This window comes from Sorex fumeus, unplaced genomic scaffold (genome assembly GCF_029834395.1).
Source record: "Sorex fumeus unplaced genomic scaffold, SorFum_2.1 ptg000002l, whole genome shotgun sequence".
NCBI lineage: Eukaryota > Metazoa > Chordata > Mammalia > Eulipotyphla > Soricidae > Sorex > Sorex fumeus.
The window spans coordinates 27,281,429-27,308,977 of record NW_026606059.1 but is presented as its reverse complement, the minus strand read 5'-3'; the positions used below and the strand labels follow the sequence as shown (position 1 = coordinate 27,308,977).

Below are 27,549 nucleotides of genomic sequence, written 5' to 3'. Positions count from 1 at the left end.
AAGCTCCCCGTTGCATATTCTATATGCCAAAAACAGTAACAACAAGTCTCACAATGGAGACATTACTGATGCCCGCTCTAGCAAATTGATAAACAACAGGAGGACAATGCTACAGTGCTACAGATTTTCTATACCAGAACTTTAAACCTTTGGTTCAGTGAACAGTGTTGTTCTGTAAAAATTTCCTACCAGTTCTCAAACAAAGTTATTTCCACTTAACATATAGCCTGCCTGAATCATGTGGGGGTACTATTATAGAACTTAAAAATTGGTTTTTATTCCTTTTTAAATGATTCACAAATATTTCTCTAATTTTCATGGGTCAATAGGTATAAAAAAAGATTGTAAACTACCGACCTAAATCATAAAAATAAAATGCTTTTTACCTTTAGGAATAGTTAAATTCCCTTTGTACAAAAAGAAAAAATCAATATCCATAACAAATTATCTCCAGTTTTATTAGTTATATAATTTAAAGAACACTGGAATAAAATTGTTCACTGTTTCAAAAGATCTGCTGTACTTGACAACATTATACTCACTGTGAGAGCACATGCCTTGCATGTAGGAGGCTCTAGGTTCTATACCCAGCATTTTACACACACACACACACACACACACACACACACACACACACACACACACTCAAACTCTCTGAAATTGAGAATTCCCAAATAGTTTAGAAAAATTAAATTGAAAAAATTAATAATAGGTGTTAATGAATGTTTAAATATCCACCTAGTCTTACAATAACCAAGCTAATAGATTGAAATATTTGATATGACAAGGAAAAAAATTTTTAAAGCTCAGAGGAATTATGCTTTCTTCGGGATTGGTTAATACCACTGGGGTATTTCCCTTTCTTTTAGGACCTCTAAATAGAGATGACCTGGAAGCTTTTCCCACTTTGAAAGCCTGATGGTGGTTCATCAGGTTCAGCCTCTGTTCTCTTGCCAAGTGAAGAGGCAACAACAGTTGGAGAAAATTTTTCCAGACAAGAATCCAGGGTTTTCTGATGCAAAGAGCCCAATTTTAAACCTTGCAATTGATAACACATAAATATTTGAACTATATTTGTTGATGTGTACGATAGGGTTAGATAGATAAAATACTTACCCATTTTATTTATTTATTTATTTTTTGCTTTTTTGGGTCACACCCAGCGATGCACAGGAATTACTCCTGGTTCATGCACTCAGAAATCTCTCCTGGCAGTGCTCGGGGGACCATATGGGATGCTGGGAATCGAACCTGAGTCTGCCACGTGCAAGGCAAACACCCGACCCACTGTGCTATTGTTCCAGTTCTACTTACCCATTTAGAGGGGGCAACAACTCAAAAACCAATTTCACTTCTTAGAGTGAAAAAAAGGTTTCTGGCAGTTGAAGAGGTAATACAGAGTTTAAGGTGCTTGCCTTACACACAGCCCACCTGACTTCCACCTCTTGCACCCCACATGGTCTCCTGATCCCTGCCAGGAGTGGTCCCTGAGCACTGCTGAGTATGGCTCCATCCCAAAATAAATAAAAAATAGGACATAAAAGATTTCTGGACACTCTGATGGGGATGCGGTGCTAGAATGTTCTATGCAAGAAAGCCTACTATTAACAGTATTGTAAACCACGGTGTCTAAATTAAAATGTAAACATGGAAAAGAAGATTTTACGCATTCACTTATTATAAACCTCGGATAATAGTTTTAATTTCTCAATTCTTCACTGAGAGCTCGCGCTGACCAGTGAAGGTGACAAAAGCTGTCAATTCAGCCCCAGGTTCCAAAGCCCAGTGCTTAAGAAGGTCATCCCCTACACTTTGCTCAGGCAGATTCACAGAAGAGCTTTTCTTGCTCTGAGCCCACTAGATTCCCACCTCCACAAAAATCTTGATAAGGATATCAAAATTTGGCACTGGCACTCCTAAATTCTCAGTAATTAGGTCTGACATTTATGCATTTACACACAATTTTCTCTATTTATAAAGAATCCCATTGTGCAAATATTTTTCTTTTACTTATAAGCAAGCAATTAAATTTTTCGTTTATTTTTTAAAATACATATAATATAATAAAATGATTTTTCAAATATAAAGTCATCCAAAATCTGTGAATGAAATAGTTACCATTGAAATTAAGTATTCTGCTAGTTCATGGTGATCGAATAAGGAAGCTCTGTAAAACAGAATTATAAACATAGTAAAGTACTATTGATATGTTATATTTAAGCAATATTAAAATTATAAAAATTCAACTGTTATAGTAATTTAATAACATGATAAATGCTGAAAATTAATAATCTTTCAAAAATATAACTGATTCCTACTAGGATATTTTAAAATAATAATAATAGGAATAGATCAAATACACCATGATATTTTCTACCTCATGTTTTGGTAAACCTTTTTATCTACAAAAAAATGATGAAGATGCACTGACATGAACAGTAATATCTTCCTTAAGAGTTTAAAATAAAAGAACTGGTTTTGATCGATGTTATGGGAAAAATATATTTTATGTAAGAAGTGTTTGAAATAATCTACAGGGCTCAAAATGCACCTTCTCTGACAAAGTTATCCAGATGGTATTATCACTCCTAAGAACTTACAAAGGCCCAATCCCCAAATTGGGAAAATTGAAGTAATTTACATCTCATAGACTATCTTAAAGATGATTTAATTAAAAAATCAAATGGAAAGTTTTCTATCTACATTAAAGCACTAAGATAACAAATATAAATACCACTTATTTAAAAACTTGCTTCCAATTGAAAATACCATTTCTTTGTTCGATTCAAGATTATTTCAACATTTTATAAATCTCTGTATATTAATCTTGAAATCAATTTTGTTAATTTTCACTGCAACTCACATGAGGTTGCATCATAAAGTACATTAAATATACTTAGCAATTTTATGAAAGAAACACCAACATCAAGGCCCCATTTGATTTGTTCTTATTCCTCCCCAAAGTAGATAGTGGACTTCAGACCAGCAACATTAGTATCAGTGGAAATGTATTGGAAATGAAAATCTCAACGGATGCAATATTGAGGTTTAGACATCTTAAATAACTTTCCAAAATAATCAGGTAGAACTAGAACGCCACCCTCTTTACTCCATTATTCATAACAAAATACTGTTCTGTTCTGAAATAAATCAATTATCTCAGCAATTACAATATAGAGAGGTCTTTGCACAATAGTCACAAAAGGAATTCTAGCCCAAAGAGAAAATCTTCCCTGGAAACTCAAGATAAATTCCAAACATCACTGATTATTTAAAAAGATATTCCAGGACTATAGACAAGTATAAGGTTCATCAGAACTGGCTTAAACTGGTCAGTTAAATCCTTTGTCCATCCTAAGTGAGTATTCCAGCTAGAAGAGTCAGAGATAGAATAAATTAGGTTAGGGAGACTTAAGAGGGGGCTGGATCTGGTTTTTAAAGTAATTTCTTGTTTTGCACAATTTCATAGTAATGCTGTGTTCTAGATGTACACATTTTAACTATACTCAAACAACGTGTTTGTCACTGGAATAAATATTGGAATTACTTAAAGAGTCTCTAAAAAATTTCTGAGATCTATTCCAAAGATTCTCATACAGCCTGGAATTGGTACTGGGATTTTATGATCTCAGTAGATTCTAATGTATAGAAGTTTGCAAATCTTTGGCTTAAACGTTAGTCTATCTACTGAGCTTGTTAACACTTTTTTCCAGGACTTTTTCTATTCACACATATACAGTTATTATAGAGGGTTTCCAAATCTTGTTTATATAACTGACTTTTGATTTGCAATTTGATTATTTCTTCCTTTACTGTTCCAAAAATTTAGTCTCCTTATTTCAAAATTGTTTTTGGGTTTGGAGAAATAGCTTAATGGGTTGAAACACACAGTTTGCTGTCAAGAGGTCTGAATTTGATCCCTGGGACTCTATGGTCACAAGCATCACCAGGAGCACTGAGCCAGGAGTTACTCCTCATCACTACCAGGTGTGGTCCCCAAATTAAATATATCTATAACTATCTGTATACATATTTTCATATTGTCCAATTATTTCTATTTCTTAGAAAGTCAATTATCCTTTTGCTGATCCTACTTCTGTTTTGTTCATTATTTTTTGGTTTGTGGATCTTTTTGAAGAAAATTATTATTATTATTATTATTACTATTTTAGTTTGGGGGCCACATCCAGCTGTGCTCAGGGCATACTCCATCTCTCAGCTCAGAAGTCACTCCTGGCAGTGCTCAGGGGACTGTGTGTGATGTCGGGGATTGAACATGCAAAGCAAGCACGTTCTCTGCTGTTTTATCTCTCCAACCCCTGTGGATCTTTTAAAAAAGGTTTTCTTTGAGCCATAAAATTTAATATTCATATTATTCTAATTAGGCATTCCTTAAAATTATTTTATCTTCACTCTAGTCCTATTGTATTCTGTGGCTATCAATGTGCACATTCATTCCCCACTTCCCGAGTGTTAAATTAGATCTCATATTTTGTTTGTTGTAAAAGATATTGTATATTTTTTGGTCCAGGTATTATTGGGTATAACACAGCTTTTACTGAAAAGCTATTGTATAAAAGATATTGTATATTTTTGGTCCAGGTATTATTGGGTATAACACAGCTTTTACTGACACTCTGGGCTTCTAGAACGCTCAGGGCAGTGGTGTGTGTGCGTGCATGCCTGTGTGTGTGTATGTGTGTGTGTGCGTGTGTGTAAAGACAGCAACACAGAAATAGAGATGGAAAACTAGACTCCCACCTCTTCCATTTCTTTCAACTAGTGAGCATTTTGTCTTGTGTTCGCAAAGGAATTGAAAAGAAATTAAACCCAGTGGAAACTGCCTGCTTCCAATTGTGGTGTCTAGTAAATCTACAGATTCAGATAACTTTTATCTCTTAAGTGTATTCTGTTAAACTCTGTAGAAATATTTATCGTTTTTGCTCAGCATTTCCTAAAACTATACACTTTGAATACATGTACCTGCAATTGTGAGGATGGACAGAAAAGGAAACAGGTTGGGGAAAGAGGATCATTCAAATGCACCTGCCCCACTATTGTCACTCAAAAATAGGAACGACACACACCTGTAGAGTTGCTAAAAAGGGCTTGGTAGCCATACATAATGGGAAACTGAGCAAAAGGCAATTCATCTCAGGCCTGCACCCACTGAACTAAGAACTCTTCAGGATATGCCACACGAGACCTAATTCTACAGTAAGACATCTAACAGTCACCTTTGGTCCCAGAGGAGCATGGGGTATACTTTCATACATGAAAATGAGAAGTGTGTACACATAGTCCTAAGCAGGAAACTTGCCTGTGAAGCAGCGTTTCCTGGTTTCCATCAACCGCATTAACAATATCAATGTTTCCACAGTAGGAAGAAATCATCAGTTTCACGATCTCGGTTGCTCCCTGGGTGGCAGCAAAATGAAGGGCCGTACACTTGCCAGTCTGAAAAATGTTTTATATCAGAATCAATGTGTATGTCGTCCCATTTTCAGGATATGCTGAAATCCAACTTTGCGGGTTTTGTTTTTCTCTCCAGTCCCACAAAATCAAAGAATATAGGATTTAAGATAACGAATGGCATTCCTTTCATCTACTGAAAAGCACCAGTACAATTTTGCCTCCCTTACACTGACAGCTCTTGGCCATGTGACCTGCAGTATTATTATCTTCACTGTCATTGTACTTGTATACTTCTAATTGTACATAGCTCTCAAAAATTCTTTACATAAAAAAAAATTAAATTCTTTACGTATATTGAAATTTGAGATGTTATCTTATTCTATTTCTACTTAAACTTAGATTATTTGGAAATAATCTATATTTCCATCCAATTCGACTATACAAGAGCATTTTGGAAAAGAAACATGACAGTGCTAAATATGGCATAGTCTATGAACAATTACCTCCATCATGTCCAATTTTGCCCCATTGTCCAGACACATTTTAATCATTTCCAAATCACCACCCTGAACAGCCATGTGCAGAGGACTAGACTTCCCATTATTTACAAAATTAATATGACTTTGTCTTGGATAGCCATGTTCATCACCTTTAAAGGAAAATAAATTCAAGAAAACAAATAAAAATAAAAGTTTACTTCTATATTTACAAAAGTCCATTTATATATTCTATTAGATATTTATCAAATGAATAGCAACCACTAGAAAAGAACTCTTAATAGGTTATAATACAGGGATGGAGCGATAGCACAGCGGGTAGGGCATTTGCCTTGCACGCGGCCGACCCAGGTTCGATTCCCAGCATCCCCTAAGGTCCCCTAAGCACTGAGTGCATGAGCCAGGAGGAACCCCTGTGTATCACCAGGTGTGAATCAAAAAAATAGGTTATAATACTGAAATGAATCTACTCACCATACTTTAATATTATTTCCATGCACTTTTTGGCTCCTGAAAATGCAGCCTGGTGAATAGGAAAGCATCCCCATTTATTTGATTTACATGGTTTAGCTCCGTTATTTAACTAAAGGGGAAAAATAGAATTAACAAAGTCAAATGACACATATTAACTCCCAATCATAATAAAATTTATATGTTTCTGCCAGACGATTTCACCAGTCTCCAATTTTGTGAGCTATATAGCACATGAAGGGAAGCTGGTGCATGGCAATGAGTGTGGCATTGAAACACTCTATGCACGAAACTCTATTGTGAACGGTATTTTTTTTTGCTCATTTGTTTGTTTGTTTTGTGACCAGACCTGGCTTGGTGTTTACTCTGGTTTTTCGGGACCACTCATGGTAGGGCTTAGGGGACCATATGAAGTGCCAGGGATCAAACTCATGTTAGTCACATGCAAAGAAAGTATCCAACCTGCCGTAATATTGTTCCAGACCCAATACACTATTTATTATTTATTTGGCTTGAACCCATACCTGGCCATGCCCAGGGTTTATTCCTAGATCTGTTGTGAGGGATCATTCTTCATGGGGCTCAGGGGACTATATGAGATGTGGAAATTAAACTTGTAGGTCACATACAAGACAAGCTCCCTACTCACTGTGCTATTACCCCAGACCTTTCTCGCTCTGTAACAATCTGCATTTATGTTGTTTATTTGTATGTTAAACTGATCTACATATTTTTCTTTTGAGAAGGTCGTTACATGTTGAAATTAAAAGCAAATTAGATTTGTCTTATAATACTATTCTAGATGATTACTAATTCCTGGCACTTCATATGGTGAATTGAGTCAGGAGTGAACGCTAAGGGCAGAGCCAGGAGTAAGCCCTGAGCAACCAGGTGTGGTCCAATAACAAACCAAACAAAACAAAACACCGTGGGTTTTCTCTGACATCTAATAAATATGTTAGATGTCATTTATAAATTTAAATATTAGTCAGAAAGCTTTTTATTATTTTATTTCCTGACTCTCTGAAAGAGTAGAGAGGGAAGACAAAATATAGAACCCAGTGTAAGTAGCATATCAGTGATTGTTATTTGAAAAGAAGCTCTTTCCTGGAATTGTCATGCCACACTTGGAAGGTTAGAGAAGCAAGAATAGGTTACCCCGAAGGACCACTATAGAACAGTCATCTAGAAGAGAAGTGTTTTACCAACTCTCCCTCAGCGAACCTCAACAGAGACAATGCCAGTTCTACTTTTAGGGTTGATTAACAACTTAGTTATTATATCACAATATAGTTCCTTTTCTTTTAATACACCCCCCCACACAAACCCCTACACATACACACAAAAGCAGTTTCCTCTTGTCTTAAGAACATGAATAACTACTTTCTTTTTTTGTAAACCTTTCTAATTACTTTAATTTTAATCCAAATATCCACTAAAAGACAATATTTGCTTGCAGCAAGCTAATATCTTTTTTTTTTATTAGTGAAGCACCATGAGGTACAGTTGTAGATTTACAAATCTTTGTGCTTGGGTTTCAGTCATACAATGATCAAATACCCATCCCTCCACCAGTGCCCATTTCCCCCCACCCCCCCTCCCACCCTGCCTCTGTGGCAGGGCATTCCCCTTTGTGCAAGCTAATATCTTAAGCATAAAATTAAAGTACTATATTTTTCAGTTCTCAATAATTAAACTATCTTAGCATGAATCCTAATATTTCTTTGAGCAAATAATCCATTTGTATATTTGTTTTTAGTTATTTTTTAAATTTTTATTAGTGAAACACCATGAGGTACAATTGTAGACTTACAAATTTTTGTGCTTGGGTTTCAGTTATACAATGATCGAGTACCCATCCCTCCACCAGTGCCCATTCTCCACCACCACTAATCCCGGTATCCCTCCCACCCCCATCCCCCCATCCCACCATGCCTCTGTGGCAGTGAATTCCCTTTTGAAGAACATGAATAGTTACTTTCACTTGGATTTTATGTTGTGGGTCCAACAATAGGTCTTTAATTGGCTAAATTTATCTTTTTATAGCACAGCGGGTAGGGCGTTTGCCTTACACGCGGCCAACATGGCCGACCCCAGTTCGATTCCTCCGCCCCTCTCAGCGAGCCCGGCAAGCTACCGAGAGTATTCGATATGCCAGACACAGTAACAACAAAGTCTCCAATGGAGACGTTACTGGGCCCGCTCGAGCAAATCGACGATCAACGGGAGGGCCTTTACCTTTTTTTACCTTTATTTGATATTACAGAAGCTCAGAGTCAAAAGGATGTCCAGGGCTAGGGATATACGTTAGGCCCCAAGTTCAATTCCCAGTACTCAGTGGCACCCACAGCACTGCTATATGTAGCCACTGCACCATAGTGGCCTTGGGGTCTTCAGCACTTCCAGGTCTGAGTACCCAATCTTCAGGTCCAGACCAAAGGGGAGCAAGTCTTACCAGAACTGGCACCCCAGGTTCCATATACTTCTCTGGAATCCTTCCAACTTTTATTGGTACACAGGCTATACTATTTTGTATTTCTAGTCTCATATAATTTCTGAAAATCTTTGATCATTTGATAGTAGTTTGAGCATATAAAAAGTTAAAGCAGGGTTTTGTTTGATTTTTGCTTTGGGGCCATAACCGGCAGTGCTCTGGGCTTTCTCTTGGCTTTATCCTCAAAGATCACTCCTGGAAGGCTTGGAAACCTTATGGGGTTCCAGAGATCAAATCTGGGTCAGCTGCATACATGACAAATGCTATCTCTGATATACTATCACTTTGTTCCTTAATTTGTTTCTTATGACATATTTTATGTTTTAAAAGTTTGCTAATAAGAGAAACTGATAATTTTTGTAATAATAAAATGATAATAGTAATCACTGTTGTATAAATGAAATAATAAAGGAAACAAAAAATGAATAAAGTACCAACCAAAATCTGTAGGGCTTCACTATTATCTTTTGAGCATGCAATCAGCACAGACGTGTTGCCATTTTCTCCTTCCAAGTTAACATTAGTACCACTGTGTTCTGTCAGGACCTACACAAGGAAGGAACAATTGTCAAAAAGTTAAGCTGTAGGTTTCAAAATAAGGTACTAGTCTTCCACTATGGACAAATATGCCAGCTCTTGCATGCCAGTTATCATGTCTTTATGTCTATCTTCATTCTTCTCCCAAAGAACTTAGCACAACACCTTGCAGAATGTTATTTCAGTACTGAATCGTAAAAGTAGAGGTAGAATAAGGGCTAGCATGCATAGTGCAGTTAGATATTTCTCATTTGTAATCACTATATTAATTAAAATCTTCAAGAAGGCCAATTTTTCACTTGGAGTCACTTGAAATGGTAGGGGAAGAAGAGGGGAGAAGGGAGGAAGAAAACGTTTCCCCCTTCAGTCATTCTTCTACTATTGTGATTGCAAATAGTCTAGAAAAATGTCAACTCAAATGCCACCCTCATTAGTAAACAGAGAAAAAATTTTCTTGTAACACTGATATAGTTTAACTCAGAGGTTCTCAAACTTATTTGGCATATTGCCCTTATTTCATATAAAAAAGTTACTTAGAACCCTCTTGGAAATCTACCTTCTTTAAGTGAACAAACAGAAAGCGTCTCTGCCCCAAACTGCAACCAAGATTACTGCCCCCCCTCAACCTTCCAGTGACCCCCAAGGGGATTTGTCACCCACTTTGGGAAACACTGGCTTAACTAATTCAAATAGTCCAAACAGAATCATTTTTTATTAAGACATAAGCATATTTCTCATGGAAATTAAGTATTTAAATTAATTATAATTAATTAATCAATCAAAATAAATTAATTAAAAACCCATTTCCCCCTCACCTAGTTAACTTGTAACTGATGTTGGCTAAGAATCGATAGCTCTTTAAAATGTTCTTATTTTATGTTCAACCGAACAACAGTGATCTCAGATAAATGTCTCTATCAAAACAGAAATCTTTGAATATGTACTACAGGCCATTTTTTCTTACATCATTCTTTGGGAACTATTGTGATATATTATACATATTTGATCTCCATCCACATTCCTGACTCATACTTTCCCCCAAATTCTTGGAATTCCATAATTATAGAGATATGAAATGTGTCTTTTGCTATTTTAATTAGAGAAAGCTTGAGGAATCACCCAAAAGGTGATGGCAATATGATAGATGAGTAAGTCAAGTGACTACAGTTGCAACCTCTAGTTATTTCACCCCTTTGCCCTTAAGAAGCAGAGAGGATTTGGAGGCTGAGTTGAATTGCCAAAAGCCAATGAGTTCATCCATCATACTTATGTAAAGACACCTTCAGAGAAACTCCTGGAGCACTAGGGAGAGCTTCTGATTTGGTCAACACATCTATTGTGTTCTGAATGTCAATTGATTTATGATTGATTGATTTTTAGCATGTGGTTTTATAAAAATAATTTTGCTTCTCAGTGGAAAGTTTTAAAATGATGCCCACCCTATCTGCATTTAGGATGAATTTCCCCATTGTATGCTAAAAGAACAACAGTGCAGGAAATTAAGATACCATCATGTATGTGTGCCCCTGCATTGCTTGAGCATGAAGCAAAGTAATGATGAATTTGCAATAACATCCCATATTAATGCTTGTGAGACTGCCATTTGTTGCTGATGTTTATAGACACCCTTGCAGTGTGGACTCAACCTACTGATTCTCCCTTCATGGATTGCGTCAGTGTGTTTGGTTAAGCGAAAGAAACCTGGGAGAAAGGTATATCTGGAGAGGGGCTGGAACCTCAGTGTCTTCTGCTCATAACTTGCCCTACACATGTCTTTGATGTGGCTGATTCTGCACTGTATTCACTGAGTGGCCTTCCAAAGGAGTGTTTGGGGGAACTTGCATTGCTGGGTATCAAATTCCTGGGATCAAACATGGATCCTCTACATGCTAAGCATGGATATCTCTCAGCTGCTGAGGTATATTATTTGACACAAATTGGCAGTCTGGTGTGTGTGTGTGTGTGTGTGTGTGTGTGTGTGTGTGTGTGTGTATAGGACTTCTAAGCTCTGTATACTGTTTTAACAAATAATCAAATGAGGAAGACATTCTGATGACACTTGATTTCTAGCTAACTGGACAAAAGCACACATAGGACAGCTAAAATCTGAGGAGGAGTCTAGGAAATCCCCTGACTCTGCAGGTTGGTCAGAAGCCCAGGAGGGCAATATGGTTTCTGATGTGGGAGGAATTTGGGGAAACTGAGTCTGTTACTTATGGATACAGATATTTCTGGGTAGTTTCGGAATTGATTGGAGTTCTCAGCTACCTGCTCTATAAGCAGGGCTACAGGGCACAAATAAAGTACTACAGTAAAACTGCAATGTGTCTATAATGAACTTGTTTAAAAAGAATTTATTAAGTACTCTATTTCTTAAAATCTTAAGGTTTCTTTTTCAGAAAACACACAGCCTCTCACTCAAAACCTTTCAATATAGATTGTGCCCTAAGAAGCGAGACTCTTGACTAGATGACATCAAATTCATAACTAAACTCTTTAAATTTTGTCAACTGATGAAACTCTGGGTTCATCAAAATCTATAAGAAGAAATATTTTTATTTGCTCTCTAAAAATCACAGATTTATAGGCTAGGATTTATTGGGTGTTATTGCCACACTGCTACAGGTACTGTCTTTCAAGCAACTGTAATAAATTTTTTGTGGCAGCGGTCCCAGAGAGAACAACTACTTCAACTTCAGTAATGACTGGGCAAGTCTGGGAGGTCTGCAGATGAGGTCTCCAGAGATCTCTTTGCTAAGACTCTGGGAAGCCTCAAGGAGGGTCAAACCACTGGGTTCTTGGAGGTGAATCCCCAAGGACTAAAGCCTACACAGGACATTGAGACACAAAACAACTTCAGAACTCCCTGGGCAAGGCATGCAGATTCTCTGCACAAGACCTGGAACTGATTGTTTTTCTTTGCTGGTGTAGGGCACTATGGAAGTTTCCAGGGGAGGATGGAAATCACAGATGGAGAAGCACTGGAATTGTGTTTGTGTGTGTGAGAGAGAGACAGAGAGAGAGATAGTGAGAGAGAGAAAGAGAGAGAAAGAGAGAGAGAGAGAGTCAAGGGGAACAGGCAAGACAAGATTAGTCAACTGGTATGGGAGATCACAAGGAGCAGTGACAAAGGATGACTGATAACCTGGATGACTTTGGCCCTGTAGCATCCAGATACTGGGAAATAAATTATCAACTCAGCATCCTCTCTCTATTAATGGCCAGCATTCTTGGAACATAATGAATAAATGCTGACCCACCCATCTTTCTTCAAAGGGTATCTTAAAAGGGTATAAAAGAAGAAAAGCTTCTGCATTTCTCTGGAATCTTTCTTTAAGAGACCCCAACCATAATCTTGGAGATTCCCTGCATTCTTTTCCATTACCTTTCCCTAAATAAATTATTTTCTGAAGTCAGCTCGTTGCTCTCTGGTCCCTGGTTTTCCATCGTGACTGCTTTAGGATAACATGAGTCTGTGCCCATTATGACATGTGTACAGGTCTGACGCATGAGTGAAACTGACAAAGACAGGCTGGGAGGACTGTTGCTTGCCAGCAAGATGTTCCTTGTAGTTTCTTTACCTCTGGTGAAGCACAGGGATTTGAAAATACTTTTTAGAGAAGTTTCAGATGGTAAGAGTATGGCAAGGCAATATGCAACTCTTAGAACAGCATTTCTCAACTGAGGGCCGTAAGGTCCCCCCATTTGAACCTCCAGGATATTTCAAGGAAGGCCAAGGTGAAAATTGCATAAATGAGGGGTCATGGCACCAGAAAAGGAGACTCGCCAGTAGAAGAGCTCCAGGGAAGAAATAAGGTCAGATTAGGTCATAAGCTAAAGGTTGAGAAACACTGTCTTAGATATTATATCTTTTCTTACTCAATGATTTTATTCAAAATCATTGTGACACACTATACAATTTATAAAATAGATATGGACTTAGAGCTAATTTTTCTTTTCTATTTCTGTGTAATGTCTACTGTTCTGTTTGTGTTTGTCTCAAGAGTTTTGATTTCTAATTAACAATATCCTTTTCAACCATTACCTGCCTTTGAATTCCCAGACGAAGCTCTTAGAACCAAGATTAATTAAGTCAATGGGCATTTGTTTCTGAAAAAGCCTTCAGAGAAAGCTCAAGAGTTCCGTGGGGGGAAATATGTGAAATCCCTGTTGGGGGCTGGGAGTGGTATGACTGTGGTCACTAGTGGCCCAATTCAGATAACATAAAAGTAGTTATTAGCCCGTGAATAATGCAAACATGTATGAAGCAGCATATTTGCGAAGGTATCTTCGCAATAAACTTCCTCAAAGGGCTGCTTAAGACTCTTCTTAGGTGTTATTACCTAAGCACTCTCGTTCTCCTTCAGCCTGTGCCTTCATTTATACCTTCATTCGTTCAACAGCCATCATTTATCAAAAGTGCTATGACCTGGAGCTGGAGCGATAGCACAGCGGTAGGGCGTTTGCCTTGCGCACAGCCAGCCCAGTCAGGCCGGTTCAATTCCTCCGCCACTCTCTGAGATCCCGGCAAGCTACCAAGAGTATCTTGCCCTGCTCAGCAAAGCCTGGCAAGCTACCTGTGACGTATTTGATATGCCAAACACAGTAACAAGTCCCAAAATGGAGACGTTACTGGGCCCCCTCGAGCAAATCGATGAACAATGGAAGGACAGTGGACAGTGGCAGTGTTATAAACTGGAAATATTTAACTAACTTAAGCTGCCTTTCCTTCAAGGATCCCCAAGCAGGTAAGGTAAGGTAAGGTAAGGCCCTCCCGTTGATCGTCGATTTGCTCGAGCGGGCCCAGTAACGTCTCCATTAGAGACTTTATTGTTACTGTGTCTGGCATATCGAATACTCTCGGTAGCTTGCCGGGCTCTCCGAGAGGGGCGGAGGAATCGAACTCGGGTCGGCCATGTTGGCCGCTTGTAAGGCGAACGCCCTACCACTGTGCTATCGCTCCAGCCCAAGCAGGTAGAGAGGGAGAAAAGTACATGACATTTTATTACAATACTAGAGCCTAAGAATTATGGAAAGAGCTATTTATATATAAAGCTCAGTGTGAACAGGGAAAGGGGATTGTGCTCATGGCTTCTATGTCTGATAAATGAGTCAAAGACTTAAGAGACTGAAGGAAAAGTGTTTGGATTAAAGGGAACACAGATATCAAGGATGTATCTGAAATCTCTTTGTGGAATTACAGATAGCAGTTTGTTTTTGGTGCTTATGATACACTGAATGAGTGAGCAAAATTCCTGCCTTGGAAAAGTTAGTAAGACAAGAGCTGAACAAAATATTTCTCCAAAGAAAATATACAGATGGTCAATAGAAACATAAATAAGTGTTAAACGTCACTAATTAATTTTAAAAAATGCAAGTCAAAAGGACAATGAGTATCACATCACCTGTTGAAAAAATGTAAAGCTCAACACTGTAAGGATTACATTTTGTTTGCTCTGGAAGCTTTGGTTGATCAATGGATCAGACAGGAACAGTGAGACATGGACACGGACATAGGCATTGCAAGCCTTACCTTCACCACCTCATTGTGCAAGCCCTGGACAGCAAGGTGGAGAGGCGCCATCATGTTGCTGTTTCGGAGGTTTGGATTGGCACCTTTGCTAAGAAGAAACTTAACACTTTCCACCTGGTTTTTCCCTGCAGCCCAGTGCAGAGGGGTATTTCCATAATTGTCCATCATATTAACTGCTAAAAAGAGACATGAAAATATATGTGAGAGGGTGGATATATAATACAGGGGCTAAGGCTTTTGTCTTGCATGTGGCTGAATCCATTTCAATATCTGGCATTACAAAGGGTGATCACTGAAAGGAATAACCTCTGAGCACAGAGCCAGGAGTAGCCCCTAATTACCTCCATGTGTTCCTCAACCTCAGCACCACTCCCCCATCCCCCTGCAATATCCCCCCACCAACACACACCCAAACTATATATAAATATGTGCTAGGTTTTATTTGGAGTGTTTTTAATAATTAATGCCTGTCCATTTCAAAGCTCTATGTCAAGTGCTCCTGTAAAAGGTTTTATCTTCTTAGGGCTGGAGCGATAGCACAGCGGGTAAGGCGTTTGACTTGCACACAGCTGACCCGGGTTCAATCCCCAGCATCACATATGGTCCCCTGAGCACCGCCAGGAGTAATTCCTGAGTGCAGAGCCAGGAGTAATCCCTGTGCATCGCCAGGTGTGACCCAAAAAGAAAAAAAAAAGGTTTTATCTTCTTTACAGAAAATTTAATTCTTTAATTCTCAAACATCTAAGAGGCACTTGTGGGAGATGCACAGACTTTGTCAAGTGATGGGCTGTCTACTTAAGAACATCTCTCAGAGATAAAACCTCTGTTGACACAGGTTTCTGTCCCTGGTATAAATTTGGGAATTATTATTTAATATTGAGATTACATACAAAATCAATCACTATTTTCCAGGGACTGTATAAAGTTCCAAACAATCGTTATTTCAATCAACCAACCAATAGCCTACCATGAACCATAATCTTTTACCTCAAAGTTCAAGGAGACTACTTTAGAGGCATTCAATTTTTTGTTTACTTGTCAACTGATTCTTCTAATACATCCATCACAATAATGTTTCTCTTGACTCATAATCATATAATGTTCATTGATCTTCTGTAAATCTTTCTCTCTATCCTCGTTTTGCTGGTGTTTCCTCTCTATCTCTACCTTAATGTCAGTACTCTATACTCAGCTATTTCTGTTGGCAATTTTATGAACTTCTCAAGAACTTTTATGAATTTTTATAACCTCAGTTATTGCTCATGAAACATTCTTATAAGGTGGATTCTTTCCTTTTTATTTTTATTTGTACACTGGATTATTTTTAAGAGGATGGCCCTTGAGCTTTTAAACTCAGAAAAAACAAATTCATAACAGCCTTAAACCCTTATATTAACTATTCTTCTGTTTTTTTATGACTCTAATATTTTCCTCATCTCTTAGTTAGGGATTTCAATGTTAGTTCATTTTTTCCAGTTATTCTTCACATGAAGTATTTTATCAAGTATCGTCAGTGCTACATGCAACATAACTTTTGGATTTCTCTTTTTTTCTTATTCTAACCTCAAAAACCTGGTGCACTCTTCCCTTTATTACAAAAATAATTTTTTGAAAGACTTCCAGTTCCAATCCACTTTCCACAATATCATCAGTATTTACTTAAAAATATTTTATTAGACAATATCACTGCTTAAAATTCTGTAGCATTCACATTCTAGTGTTTTAAAATTTTTTTTTGCTACAGCTGAAGTTCTCAAACATGGCGACACATACAAAGCTGAGGTTAGAAAGAGTGTTGCCTTTAATCAAAGAGGTATAAGTATAGAATGACTTAAGTGGAAGGTGAATTTAATTTTTATGATTTTTCTAAAAATTCAAATAAAACCTCAACTTCCTGAAGTGGGTCCCAGCTATCTTCATTAGCTTTGTAGTATTTCCATCAGAAAACATGAGAAGCACTCTGGGAAGATTCATATGCCAACATCAGATATACAGGCTCTATATAATCTGGAACTGATGTGTCCTTTGGAATAATTTCAAACTACTCTTTCCAGTGAAACTAATGAGATAATAGATTATTTATTTTAAAAGCACTTTTTTGCGACATGTCCTTACTTTCACAAGATGAGTCATTGATGATCATTTCCATTAGTTGAATTTGACCTTCTTCTGCAGCATAATGCAAAGGGGGAGCATTTTCATCTTCGTATTTGCAACATTTTCTTCGTCTCTTCATAAAGTTTTGTAATGGACATGCACTTCCTTCAAAGACCACCTATAGGTGTATGAAAAATTGTACCACAAACAAATACAAGCAAAACTTAACAGTATAAATTAATAGTCTAGAGGTTGTTGTCATTCACAACTATTTGTTCTGCTTATCATAGGGTAACATGGAAACATGTAGGAAAAAGGAAGGTGCACAAAATACCTAAACACTGATAAGTACAATAAGAGACTGAATCTTTTGATGAGAAATTTTTATACGTAGAAAAAGTAAAGGCATCGAGAGAAATTTTGAAGTGAATGAAAGGAAAGAGATATGAAAATAGTAAGTACAGTAAAAATAGAGTCATTCTCTTTTTCAGGTAAAAATGTACCTGGAAGACGGCTTAGATGTTTTTAGCTGTACAAATGGATGTTTCGTAAAGGTAACAATCAAATTTAACAATTTAAATTACTGGTTTCTTTTTGGCCTTCATGCTTATAGTAGAAGTCTCAACCACGGTTTTCTTAGATTCCAAAGCTAGAACTACATAGAAACATTTTCATGTTTTTTAGTCTTTGTCATTCAGTATTCTAGAATGACTGCACATTCACTTCTGAGAGCGAACAAGAACTTCCTACTAAGGGGGTTCTTAGCAAGTCAGTTTGGATTTATCTCTTCTCTGCATGCAAGATACTTAGGGCCAGATATCAGGATACTGAGAGCTCATATCACTTGGTCAAAGACACTAAGTACATGGCAAAGGGAAATTTTGAAAGAGGGTAAACTACATTTTTTGATTGAACAAAACATGGTAAATATCAACTTAAAGTGAAAACTGAAGCTAAGGTCAAAGTCTGTAGCACGGTAGCTCTGTCCTCCCATTGTTCATCGATTTGCTCAAGCGGGCCCAGTAATGTCTCCATTGTGAGACTTGTTGTTACTGTGTTTAGCATATCGAATATGTCACTGGTAGTTTGCCAGGCTTTGCCTTGAGAGCAAGATACTCTTGTAGCTTGCCAGGCTCTGATTTTGATGGTTCAATATCAGGTCAAAGTCATCGCTAATATAATGAGCTGTAGTGGATATCATAAAGGGTAAGATATCATAAAGGGTAAGACTGGACTTCATAGGTTAGGTTCAGTGTACTTCTGGCATTTTTGGCTAATGCTGTCATTAGCCCATAAGTGTGTAATTCCAAGCAGATACTAAGTTCCACAAAGGTCTGGGAATGGAGCAAAAAGCTTTTTAAAATATCCAGTTTTTTCTTCATACCCTTTATATCTTTATTATGTTAATTAATATGATTTATAATGGAATAAACTGTATCCTTCTTGTGAAATTTTAATGTGACTGGGTTGATATAGTTTTTTTAGTGTGTGTGTGTGTGTGTGTGTGTGTGTGTGTGTGTGCACACGGAGGTAGGGTGATGGTTCAAAATCAAGGCCTATCTCGTGCCAGGAATGTACTCTACTACTGAGCCACATCACTGACTGACACTCGGCTTTGGATTTATTTTCACAAGATACTACAAAATATCTCAAGTAGAATGTTTTCTTTAAAAGTTAAAAAAATATAACTTACTAAAAGTTAAGTAATTCAAATATTAGTGTTACTGTAGCAAGCAAAATTTTACAAGAACCTCTTGTCATAAATTTGCTTTTATTCTCCTGTCTTTCAATATTAATGACAAAATTCAGCTGCAAACACTTCGATAAATGCAGGTTTTGACCAGGTGCATTCAACCATTTGTAAATGTATTCAGTATTAAATTTAAAATGAGGTCTTTACAGAAATAAGTTATGACCTTATCAAGTGAAGTGTTTACCTAAATCCATTTGGAAGTGTTTTAACACTAGAATTTGATATATTCAATGATAATAAAGACATTACTAATTACCATTCCATAGTGCCAGGAAGAACAAAGTATAGGTTGGTTCAATGATAAGACTATCCACACAAACCCAATCATACACTCTTGAAATCAAGTTTGAGGTAAAGTTGCTCATTATAGCTAAATCCACAACGACTACGGAGAGTGCAAACGCTTGGTACCAGCCCCTGAGATATAACAAGGCTCTTGAATTCAGTAAAATGTTGACTCAGTTCTTTAAAGAACTTCGGAGATTTCTAAAAGTGAGCCAAGGGTATCATTTAGACACATGACTGTATGTTCACCCAGTGAAATTCTTGCCTCTCAGGGCACCACTGAAGATTCTTTTTGATTCAGACTCTAATTATGACCAGATAGAGAATGATGAGTCCAGAGCTGCTGGTTTGATCTCCACGGCACTGCCCTCTGCAGCCTTGTGAGAGCTGCATTCCAGCACCAACTCCCACTAATTCTCACCCAGATTCAGCTTTCTCTTGGTCCCTTCCTGTCTAGTCAGGCCAAAGTTCTGCTCCCTTTTTTAGGCCATTTTGTTCTTACAGCTGTGTCCATTAGTGAGAGCCCAGAGGTTGAGAGGCGTTGGCATGTCCTAGCAGAGGGAGATGAGTGGGAGAAGTGACTGTTGGGATGGGTACTTTGTAACTTCTGATGTAAGTGAAAGATCCAGAAAATTATCATCAAATCTGTGTCAGGTTATTTTTCTAAGCATTTCCAAACAAATGAACCTCTTAATGTGTTTTTTAATCCACATTCACAGGATGCATTTTTTTTCTGAAACTAAATTATATACTAACTTTGAAAAAAATGGGACCTGTAAAAAAGCTACAAGAGAGATATCAAACATATTTATTTAAGTTACTTTGTTTAAATACATTAAACAGTACTGGGGCACAAAAGAGGGAAATGAAAGTGAGATATTACAACAAATAAAAGGTCAAATGTTAAAGTATTAACTTTCTTAAAATAAAGTCGTAAGAAAAGGCAACAGGCATCACACAGAGCTTTTTCTCTACATTTATCATTTTACCTCCTCTGACTGAGGATACGTGTGTGTGCGCTTGAGCGCGTGCATGTTTGTATGTGTACATCAAACATTTTCAATCAGAAAGTCTTTAGAGCCCAGAGCTCTGCAGTGATTATCTGTTGACTATAATTAGTCTCCCCTCTGAGATTTCCACAGAAATTATCTGGAATTTCTGCAGCTAAAAACGTTATACATATATATCATATAAATATACAAATCCCTTCACCTTTCAGTTCTGCTGCAGCTTCTAAAGACTTACACAGCAAAAATAGTAGTACTAGTTAGTCACTATAAGTAAAGAGAATTGTGCAAAAATATCAGGAAAAATAAATGAGATTTCTTACTACAGAAATGCCTCATCAGTAGGGACGGGTGTTGGAACATTGTAGGACCTAAACCCAATCTTGAAAAATTTTGTAACTATGTTTCATGGTGATTCAATTTAAAAAAAAATAAAGCTCGCCACACTTGTAGAAAACAAAACATATCAGTAACTAGAAGACATAATGTTCTGGTTGATTTTCAAGATTAAACACTTTTTTCATACTTTGATATTAAAAAGTACACTCATGACTTCAATTTCCTGGGTTAAGTCAAAAGACCATGATTAACACACCCATATTAAGGAGAGGAAAAATCTTGATTCAACATGGATGTGCATGCCTCTTGGAAGTGTCTAGGAAGGTCTGGTTTGTTGGTTTGTGTTATTCTCTGCACAAGCATTGTTCATACAAGTGACCTATTAACTTTCAATTCATAAAATTGTAAATTGGAAAGGAATTGTGAATAAAAGGGAAGAAATTATGAATGAAAAGAAATTTGTAGTCACATCTATCCAAATTAAAATCCACATACCTCTTGATTCTGCTAGGGATGAGTTTTAACAATCAGAAATACCCACTAAAGTACCAAAAACCTAAAAACAGTAAAGCTACATCTACACTCACAGACAATTGTGAGTGTAACAATAAAACTCAATGAAAGTGAATATATCCTAAATGCCTATCAGAAGCAGAACAGGATAAATAAGTCAGAATTCACGTCTATACGAGAACGCCAAATATATGCTCCAACGACTGCAGTAGAATGCCAGGTGCTAATTTGAAAAGCTTCCTAACCCATACTCGAGATTAAATCACAGTGTAAATCTCTATGGCATCATACATCTGTAAATAAAAATGATCGATGAGCATTCACATGTTTGCACAAGGATTTTTCCTCTGGAAAAATACGTAAAGAAGTCCTCATCTGTGGAAAGGGATCTGTAGTGGGAGTTTGGAAGGCAGAATTAAAAAAAAAAATTTGAACATTGAAAAAAAATACCATCTTCCTCAATCTCAAGAATTTAGAGCTCTGTCCCCTGCGAACCTGGCTGTGTCTGGCTCTGGCTGCGCCATCAGGCGGTAGCGGCAGGTAGTGCTGCCTTTTGGCCAGAAGGTCCCAGGTACTGCTCGAAAAACGGAGTGAGACCTTAGCACAGCCCTTAGCAACCCAGACACCACCTAACCATCATCAAAGGTTATGCCTTATTACTCACCATTTATCCTATCGCCTTGACTCCCTGGACAAATTCTTCAGTCCAGGGAGTTGTTGTAACAGGCTAAAACAGTTACCTGGGGTGATTTCTTCTCCCAAGGTCTTCCAAGAACCTGGGTACCCGTCCCACTCCCAAAGTCATTAAGCTATTGGCTTCTAAATAAAATCTACCAAAAGAGCCAGCGCAACACCGTATATTGCCAACAGCCCTGATTTTCGGCACGCAAGCGGTCCTGCCAATTGCCCAAGGCACTTGTTTGAATGGCTTTCCCCGACCCATCACGGGGGGGCAACGCAGCCTGTGTGTGTCTGTAGGGGGCAAGAATCCCCACACCCCGAGATGCGCGCACGGTCCTCTAAGGCAGCAGCCAGCCGTCCCCTCGGAGAGGCTTCACATCCTCGCGTCCCGGGGCTGTGCGCCGGGCGGACCAGGAGGAGAAAAGGGATGCAGAGCCGACCTCCCCCCCACCCCCACCCCCACATTTACGAGCCCTTCCCGCCCGCGCCCATCGCCCCCGGGTACCTTCAGGGAGTCCTTGCAGTCGTCCATGTCGTCCTCCACGCCCTGGTAGTCAACGCTCTGGGACTCCTTCTTGTCCCCGGGGCGTAGCATCTTCCTGAGGCTGCGCCTCATTGACCCCACCCCGGACGCCACCTGCCACAGCGGCTCCCCGCGTGCGTAGATACCTGGGACGAGAGAGCGCGGGGCGCTGGGATGCGGGGTCCAGGCAGCAGCCCAGCCCCTGCGCCTGCGGTCCCCAGAGCTCGCTGCGCGCTTCCTGGGAAAGTGGGGAGAACTTCTAGAAGGAGTGGTCTGGCCCAGGGCTACTTGTAGCGCTGCAAGCAGGAGGGGCGCGCGGAGGAGGCGGCGGGCACGCAGAACTCGTGTCCCCGCGGGCGGGGGTGGTGCCTGCTGACCTTTTCACGGAGGAGCCGGGACCCGTCCCCGGCAGTCACTACACAACCTGGACCCAGGTTATATTTGTCTGCGTGCAGCGAGTATGGAATCTTTTATATGAAAAATCCTAAGAGGTCAGTCTCCTGACTGATCCCCAGGAGGGAGGGGCATAAAGGGGAGGAGGTGAAGGGAGTGAAGGCAGGAGGATGGGAAGGGGGAGATGCAGAGTAGGTTGCCATGATTTTAAAGTTTTTTCACACTTTTTTCCCCCCAGCTTAAAACCGCTGGATCTGGAATTGCCATGTCTGTTTTAAAAGTCTCTTTAATTTGGATTTTTTTTTTTAATAGGGAAAACAGTCTCTTTCCAGAAAAACAAGGGAACACGGCATGCTTAAAGTCCTAGTGCGGGTTTGACAACTAGACCAAGGTCCTGCCCCATTTGCAGTGCATATACGCACTGATCAATCCCCAACGTGATTTGAAATTTCAGTGACCTATAGAATGAGGACTAGGTTAAAGTAAAATCCTACGGACTCGTGTCTGCTTGGTTACGTTAGCATCTTCATGGGCCAGTACTGCATTTATTGGTCAGCAGCGTAGGTGTTACGTTCTGGAACACTCTATTGGAAAAGCCAAAACTGCCTTCACCAGTCTCAAAGTTGTTGCCACTGAGGACACTTTTTACAGGAGAGAGCTCAGCATTGTCTGTCTGTCTATTGAACAATCTCTGTGCAGTTGTCTTTTTGTTTTCTTCAAGCACCTGATCCTAGGACGTGACAGTAAGCGGGCACATAGTAAAAATTTGTGAATCGGCCACTTGAGACTCAAACTGGAATCTAAACGATGAAGAGTGAGGATGAGGATACTGAGAACTATGGGAATACACCTCCAAAGTCTTCCAGTACATAAGGCCGGTAGCTCTGAATGCCTCCCCTAGACAAGAATTCCCCAGAAGGACAATAGAGAAATTGCCATCAGTTGTCAACCCCTACCTGTGACTTGCTGAAAGCCAGATGAAGTACACTCCCTCCAGCCACTGTCTCCACTGTTTTATCATCAGCAGTTGTATTCAAGGACTACAGGACAGGGGTCAGCTGCATGCCTTGTAGGTATTTTGTTAAAGTAGGCAGTATATTTGGGGGGGGGGGGGGGAGAAAGAAATCCAAAGAATGGGGAAAGAGGGTCTCTTTAAGTCATTGCTGTTGACCTGGCATTTTACGTGTATTAGGGCCTCGTTTTGCAAGGGACATGCCTCACAGAAAAGTTAAGACATTTTCTTTGGTTTTTCTATTGTTGTTGATTATTTATATCAATTCCTTTTCTTTTAACACTTAGCTGAAAAGTTTCACTAATAACAACAATAAGGAAACGGGCTGAAAGGGGTCGCTTAGCAAAGGGCAAAGGGCAGGCCAGGCAGCAAGAACAAGGTTGGCAGTGTGACCTGGGAAGAGAAATCTGGGGCTCAGGGAATTTCAGCATTAGAGAAGGTTCTGGAGGAGGATCACATAAGGTCACAGTCCCTCGTTGTAATGTTCCCTGGCTTCAGCTATCCTCAGAGGGTCTCTGTAGAATGGTATTTTAGATCATCTTTTTCCAGGAACCATTTCTTTCTCTCCTTTTTCTTTTTATTTCTCTGCATCCATTTTCATTGCTCTAATCACATAATCCTGTTTTGTTTGTCCTCTCCTAACTTAACACTGAAAAATATGCATGGCTGGAATCACAGGTCTGACTGCCCCCACCACTCCATGTTATGAAAGCAGAGTGTTATTTAAATATTATTTAAATAATTCTTTAATCTTTCTGGACTTTCAAGCATTTTTCAAATAGTATGAGACGGTACTGGTGTCCGCTCGAGCAAATTGATGAACAACGGGAGGACAGTGCTACAGTGCTAGTGCTATTTCCATAAAGCTTCACAGGAATTCCCATCAGTATTTCAGATACACAGTTACATCCTTTTCTTATGTGTCAATAACATCCTTTTCATAGGGAGTTTCCTTTTTTAAAGTTACTGCAAATCCTGGTTTTACAATGCATGATGTAGATGGGAGCTGGATCATAGGCTCTGTGCTTAGGGATCACTCTTGGCAGTGCTCAGGGACCGTGTGTCGTGCTGGGAAACCTGATTCAGTTACGTGCAAGGCAAATGCCTCAGCTCTATGCCTGCACTATCTCTATAGCCTTTATTTAGCCATTTATAATCACGATCTTACTTCCTCCTAAATTGAATTTTTGAAAGATGAAAATAAAATACTGTATAGTATACCAATATTAAACTCAGTAATAGAAATCATTATTAGAAAAAAAACTTTTATAAAAATACCAGAAGATGATTATTAAATTATTTTTGATACTACACAGGAATTTCAGAAAAAGAGTAAGACTCTTATTTGAATGCTCATAGAGAATATAATTACATTTATGTATCAATTCAGTAACATTTTATAACAAATATGATTTATTAAACATTCATTTTTCTTTTGAAATATGTTTCTGTTTGTTGCAAACTTAATCACAAATGTTTAAAAATCATTAATAGGCCCTCCCGTTGATCGTCGATTTGCTTGAGCGGGCCCAGTAACGTCTCCATTGGAGACTTTGTTGTTACTGTGTCTGGCATATCGAATACTCTCGGTAGCTTGCCGGGCTCTCCGAGAGGGGCGGAGGAATCGAACTCGGGTCGGCCATGTTGGCTGCTTGTAAGGCGAACGCCCTACCCGCTGTGCTATCGCTCCAGCCCAAAAATCATTAATACAGATATTAAATATAACTATAACTGAAAGTAAAAGTTTGGTTACCTAACATGTTTTATGTCAATAGTATATAAAGGCACACAAAGAACCCACTAAGGGACAGAGAATTTGTGCTACATCCTTTTAAAATACCACAAAATTTATGCTTTGTAAGCATGCCATGTCATCGCTCTTAAACTTTAAAAAAATACCACGAATACCACATTTACACACTTTATAACTATCATCAAAATTTTGAAAATACTTTCATAGTTCCTAAATCGATTCCTCTTCTATCCCCAAAACTAAGAAACTATGATTTGTTTTATGTTGGTATAATTTTTCCTATTTTTTTAAAGAAATTTTAGATACACTGAGTCATGTACTATATAATCTTTAGTATCTGTCTTTTTTTTATATAATTTATTTATTTATTGAATCACTGTGGGAAAAGTTACAAAGCTTTCAGGTTTAGGTCTCGGTCATGCAAATATCAAACACATTTTCCTTTACCAATACTTATTTTTCACCACGAAGGACCCCAGTAAACCCCCACCCCCCACCCCTCCCAATGCCTGTGAGGCAGATGAATTCTAGTTAACACTCTATCTACTTTGACTAGATTCATTGTTTCGATAAAATATGCACCATTATTATTTAGAGTTTACCCCCCCCCCCCAAATCAGACATGCTGAAAAAGCATTGAGAAATGATTTGCTTTCTGCAGCTGGGTTCAAGAATTAAATGATGTCGCACGGCTGCTATTGCAGCCGCGCGGTTTTGGATTTCTGCTATTTTACTTATTAGCCCTGGAAGTATTTCTACTGAGGTAAAGGTAAAGGCCCTCCCGTTGATCGTGGATTTGCTCCAGCGGGCCCAGTAACATCTCCATTGGAGACTTTGTTGTTACTGTGTCTGGCATATCAAATACTCTCGGTAGCTTGCTGGGCTCTCCGAGAGGGGCGGAGGAATCGAACTCGGGTCGGCCATGTTGGCCGCGTGTAAGGCGAACGCCCTACCCACTGTGCTATCGCCGCGTGTAAGGCGAACGCCCTACCCACTGTGCTATCGCTACTGAGAGTCAGATAATTAAGAGATTGGTGTCTGTGCTCTGGAGCCATGGCCGTCCCGGAGAGCTGCTCATGGGGGGCAACTGGTGACCTCGGTAGGGCATAAAGGACAAGCCCGGAGCGCCCCCCTTCCCATGAGGTTTCAGTCGCCCCATCACCACCGGCTCATACCTGGCTTTCCACAAGGCTCCCAAGTGGCTGCCATCTTTCTTTCCAGAGGGCTAGTATCCGTCTTCTTTTGCTCAGCGTAATACATAATAAATTAACCCACTTTATATATCAGTAATTTCTTTTTACTGCTGTTTAGTGCTGTTCTATTATTAGCATTATACTAGTCTTAGTGTAATTAATACTACTATCTTATATGGAGCGATAGCACAGCGGGTAGGGCATTAGCCTTACACGTGGCCAACATGGCCGAACCGAGTTCGATTCCTCCGCCCCTCTCGGAGAGCCCGGCAAGCTACCGAGAGTATTCGATATGCCAGACACAGTAACAACAAAAGTCTCCAATGGAGACGTTACTGGGCCCGCTCGAGCAAATCGACGATCAACGGGAGGGCCTTTACCTTTACCATGGTATTTTTATATTAGTAATACACTGTTAAACTAGTATTAGTGCAATTTGCAGTGCTTGGGTAGAACTCAAGGTCTCACATACACAAGGCAAATACGGCTGAGTGCCATCACCCAGCCCTATTCCAACTTTTTTTACTTACTCTGATGGATATATGCTGTTTTATTTCTAAGTTACATCATATTTCCCCAGTTTATTTCTCATTGATTTCCAATTCAATCTAGTTGTGGTCAGATAGCATATTATGCACAATTTCAATTCATCTAACTTTAAATATAAAATTATTAAAATTAGCACAGCGGTAGGGCGTTTGCCTTGCATGCAGCCAATATGGCCGACCCGAGTTCAATTCCTCTGCCCCTCTCAGAGAGCCCGGCTAGCTACCGAGAATATCTCGCCCACACGGCAGAGCCTGGCAAGCTACCCGTGACATATTCGATATGCCAAACACAGTAAAAACAAGTCTCATGATGGAGACGTTACTGGGCCCGCTTGAACAAATCGATGAACAATGGGAGGACCGTGACCGTGAAAATTTGTTTTATGACTGGCATACGTTAATTCCAGAGATCGTTTTCCAGGTGTATTTGAAAAGAATGTATATTCTGTTATTTATTAATGTTTCAGAATGTTATGAAGTCCAGCTATTGGGAGTGTTGCTCAGG

At 39.0% G+C, this 27,549-nt stretch overlaps 1 protein-coding gene across 1 annotated transcript in view; it reads right to left on the bottom strand.

Moving 5' to 3' along the window:
* TRPA1 (transient receptor potential cation channel subfamily A member 1) overlaps window positions 1-22,238 on the bottom strand; it is a 51,362-nt gene extending 29,124 nt beyond the window's left edge. Inside the window, exons 1-8 of the mRNA XM_056111223.1 lie at window positions 22,128-22,238; window positions 17,063-17,222; window positions 14,948-15,123; window positions 9,316-9,423; window positions 6,387-6,495; window positions 5,919-6,064; window positions 5,321-5,457; window positions 2,119-2,167 (exon numbers count right to left, since the gene is read on the bottom strand). Coding sequence (XP_055967198.1) covers window positions 2,119-2,167; window positions 5,321-5,457; window positions 5,919-6,064; window positions 6,387-6,495; window positions 9,316-9,423; window positions 14,948-15,123; window positions 17,063-17,222; window positions 22,128-22,238 — 996 coding nt within the window. The remainder of the gene's footprint in view (window positions 1-2,118; window positions 2,168-5,320; window positions 5,458-5,918; window positions 6,065-6,386; window positions 6,496-9,315; window positions 9,424-14,947; window positions 15,124-17,062; window positions 17,223-22,127) is intronic.
* Window positions 22,239-27,549: the final 5,311 nt, after the last annotated feature.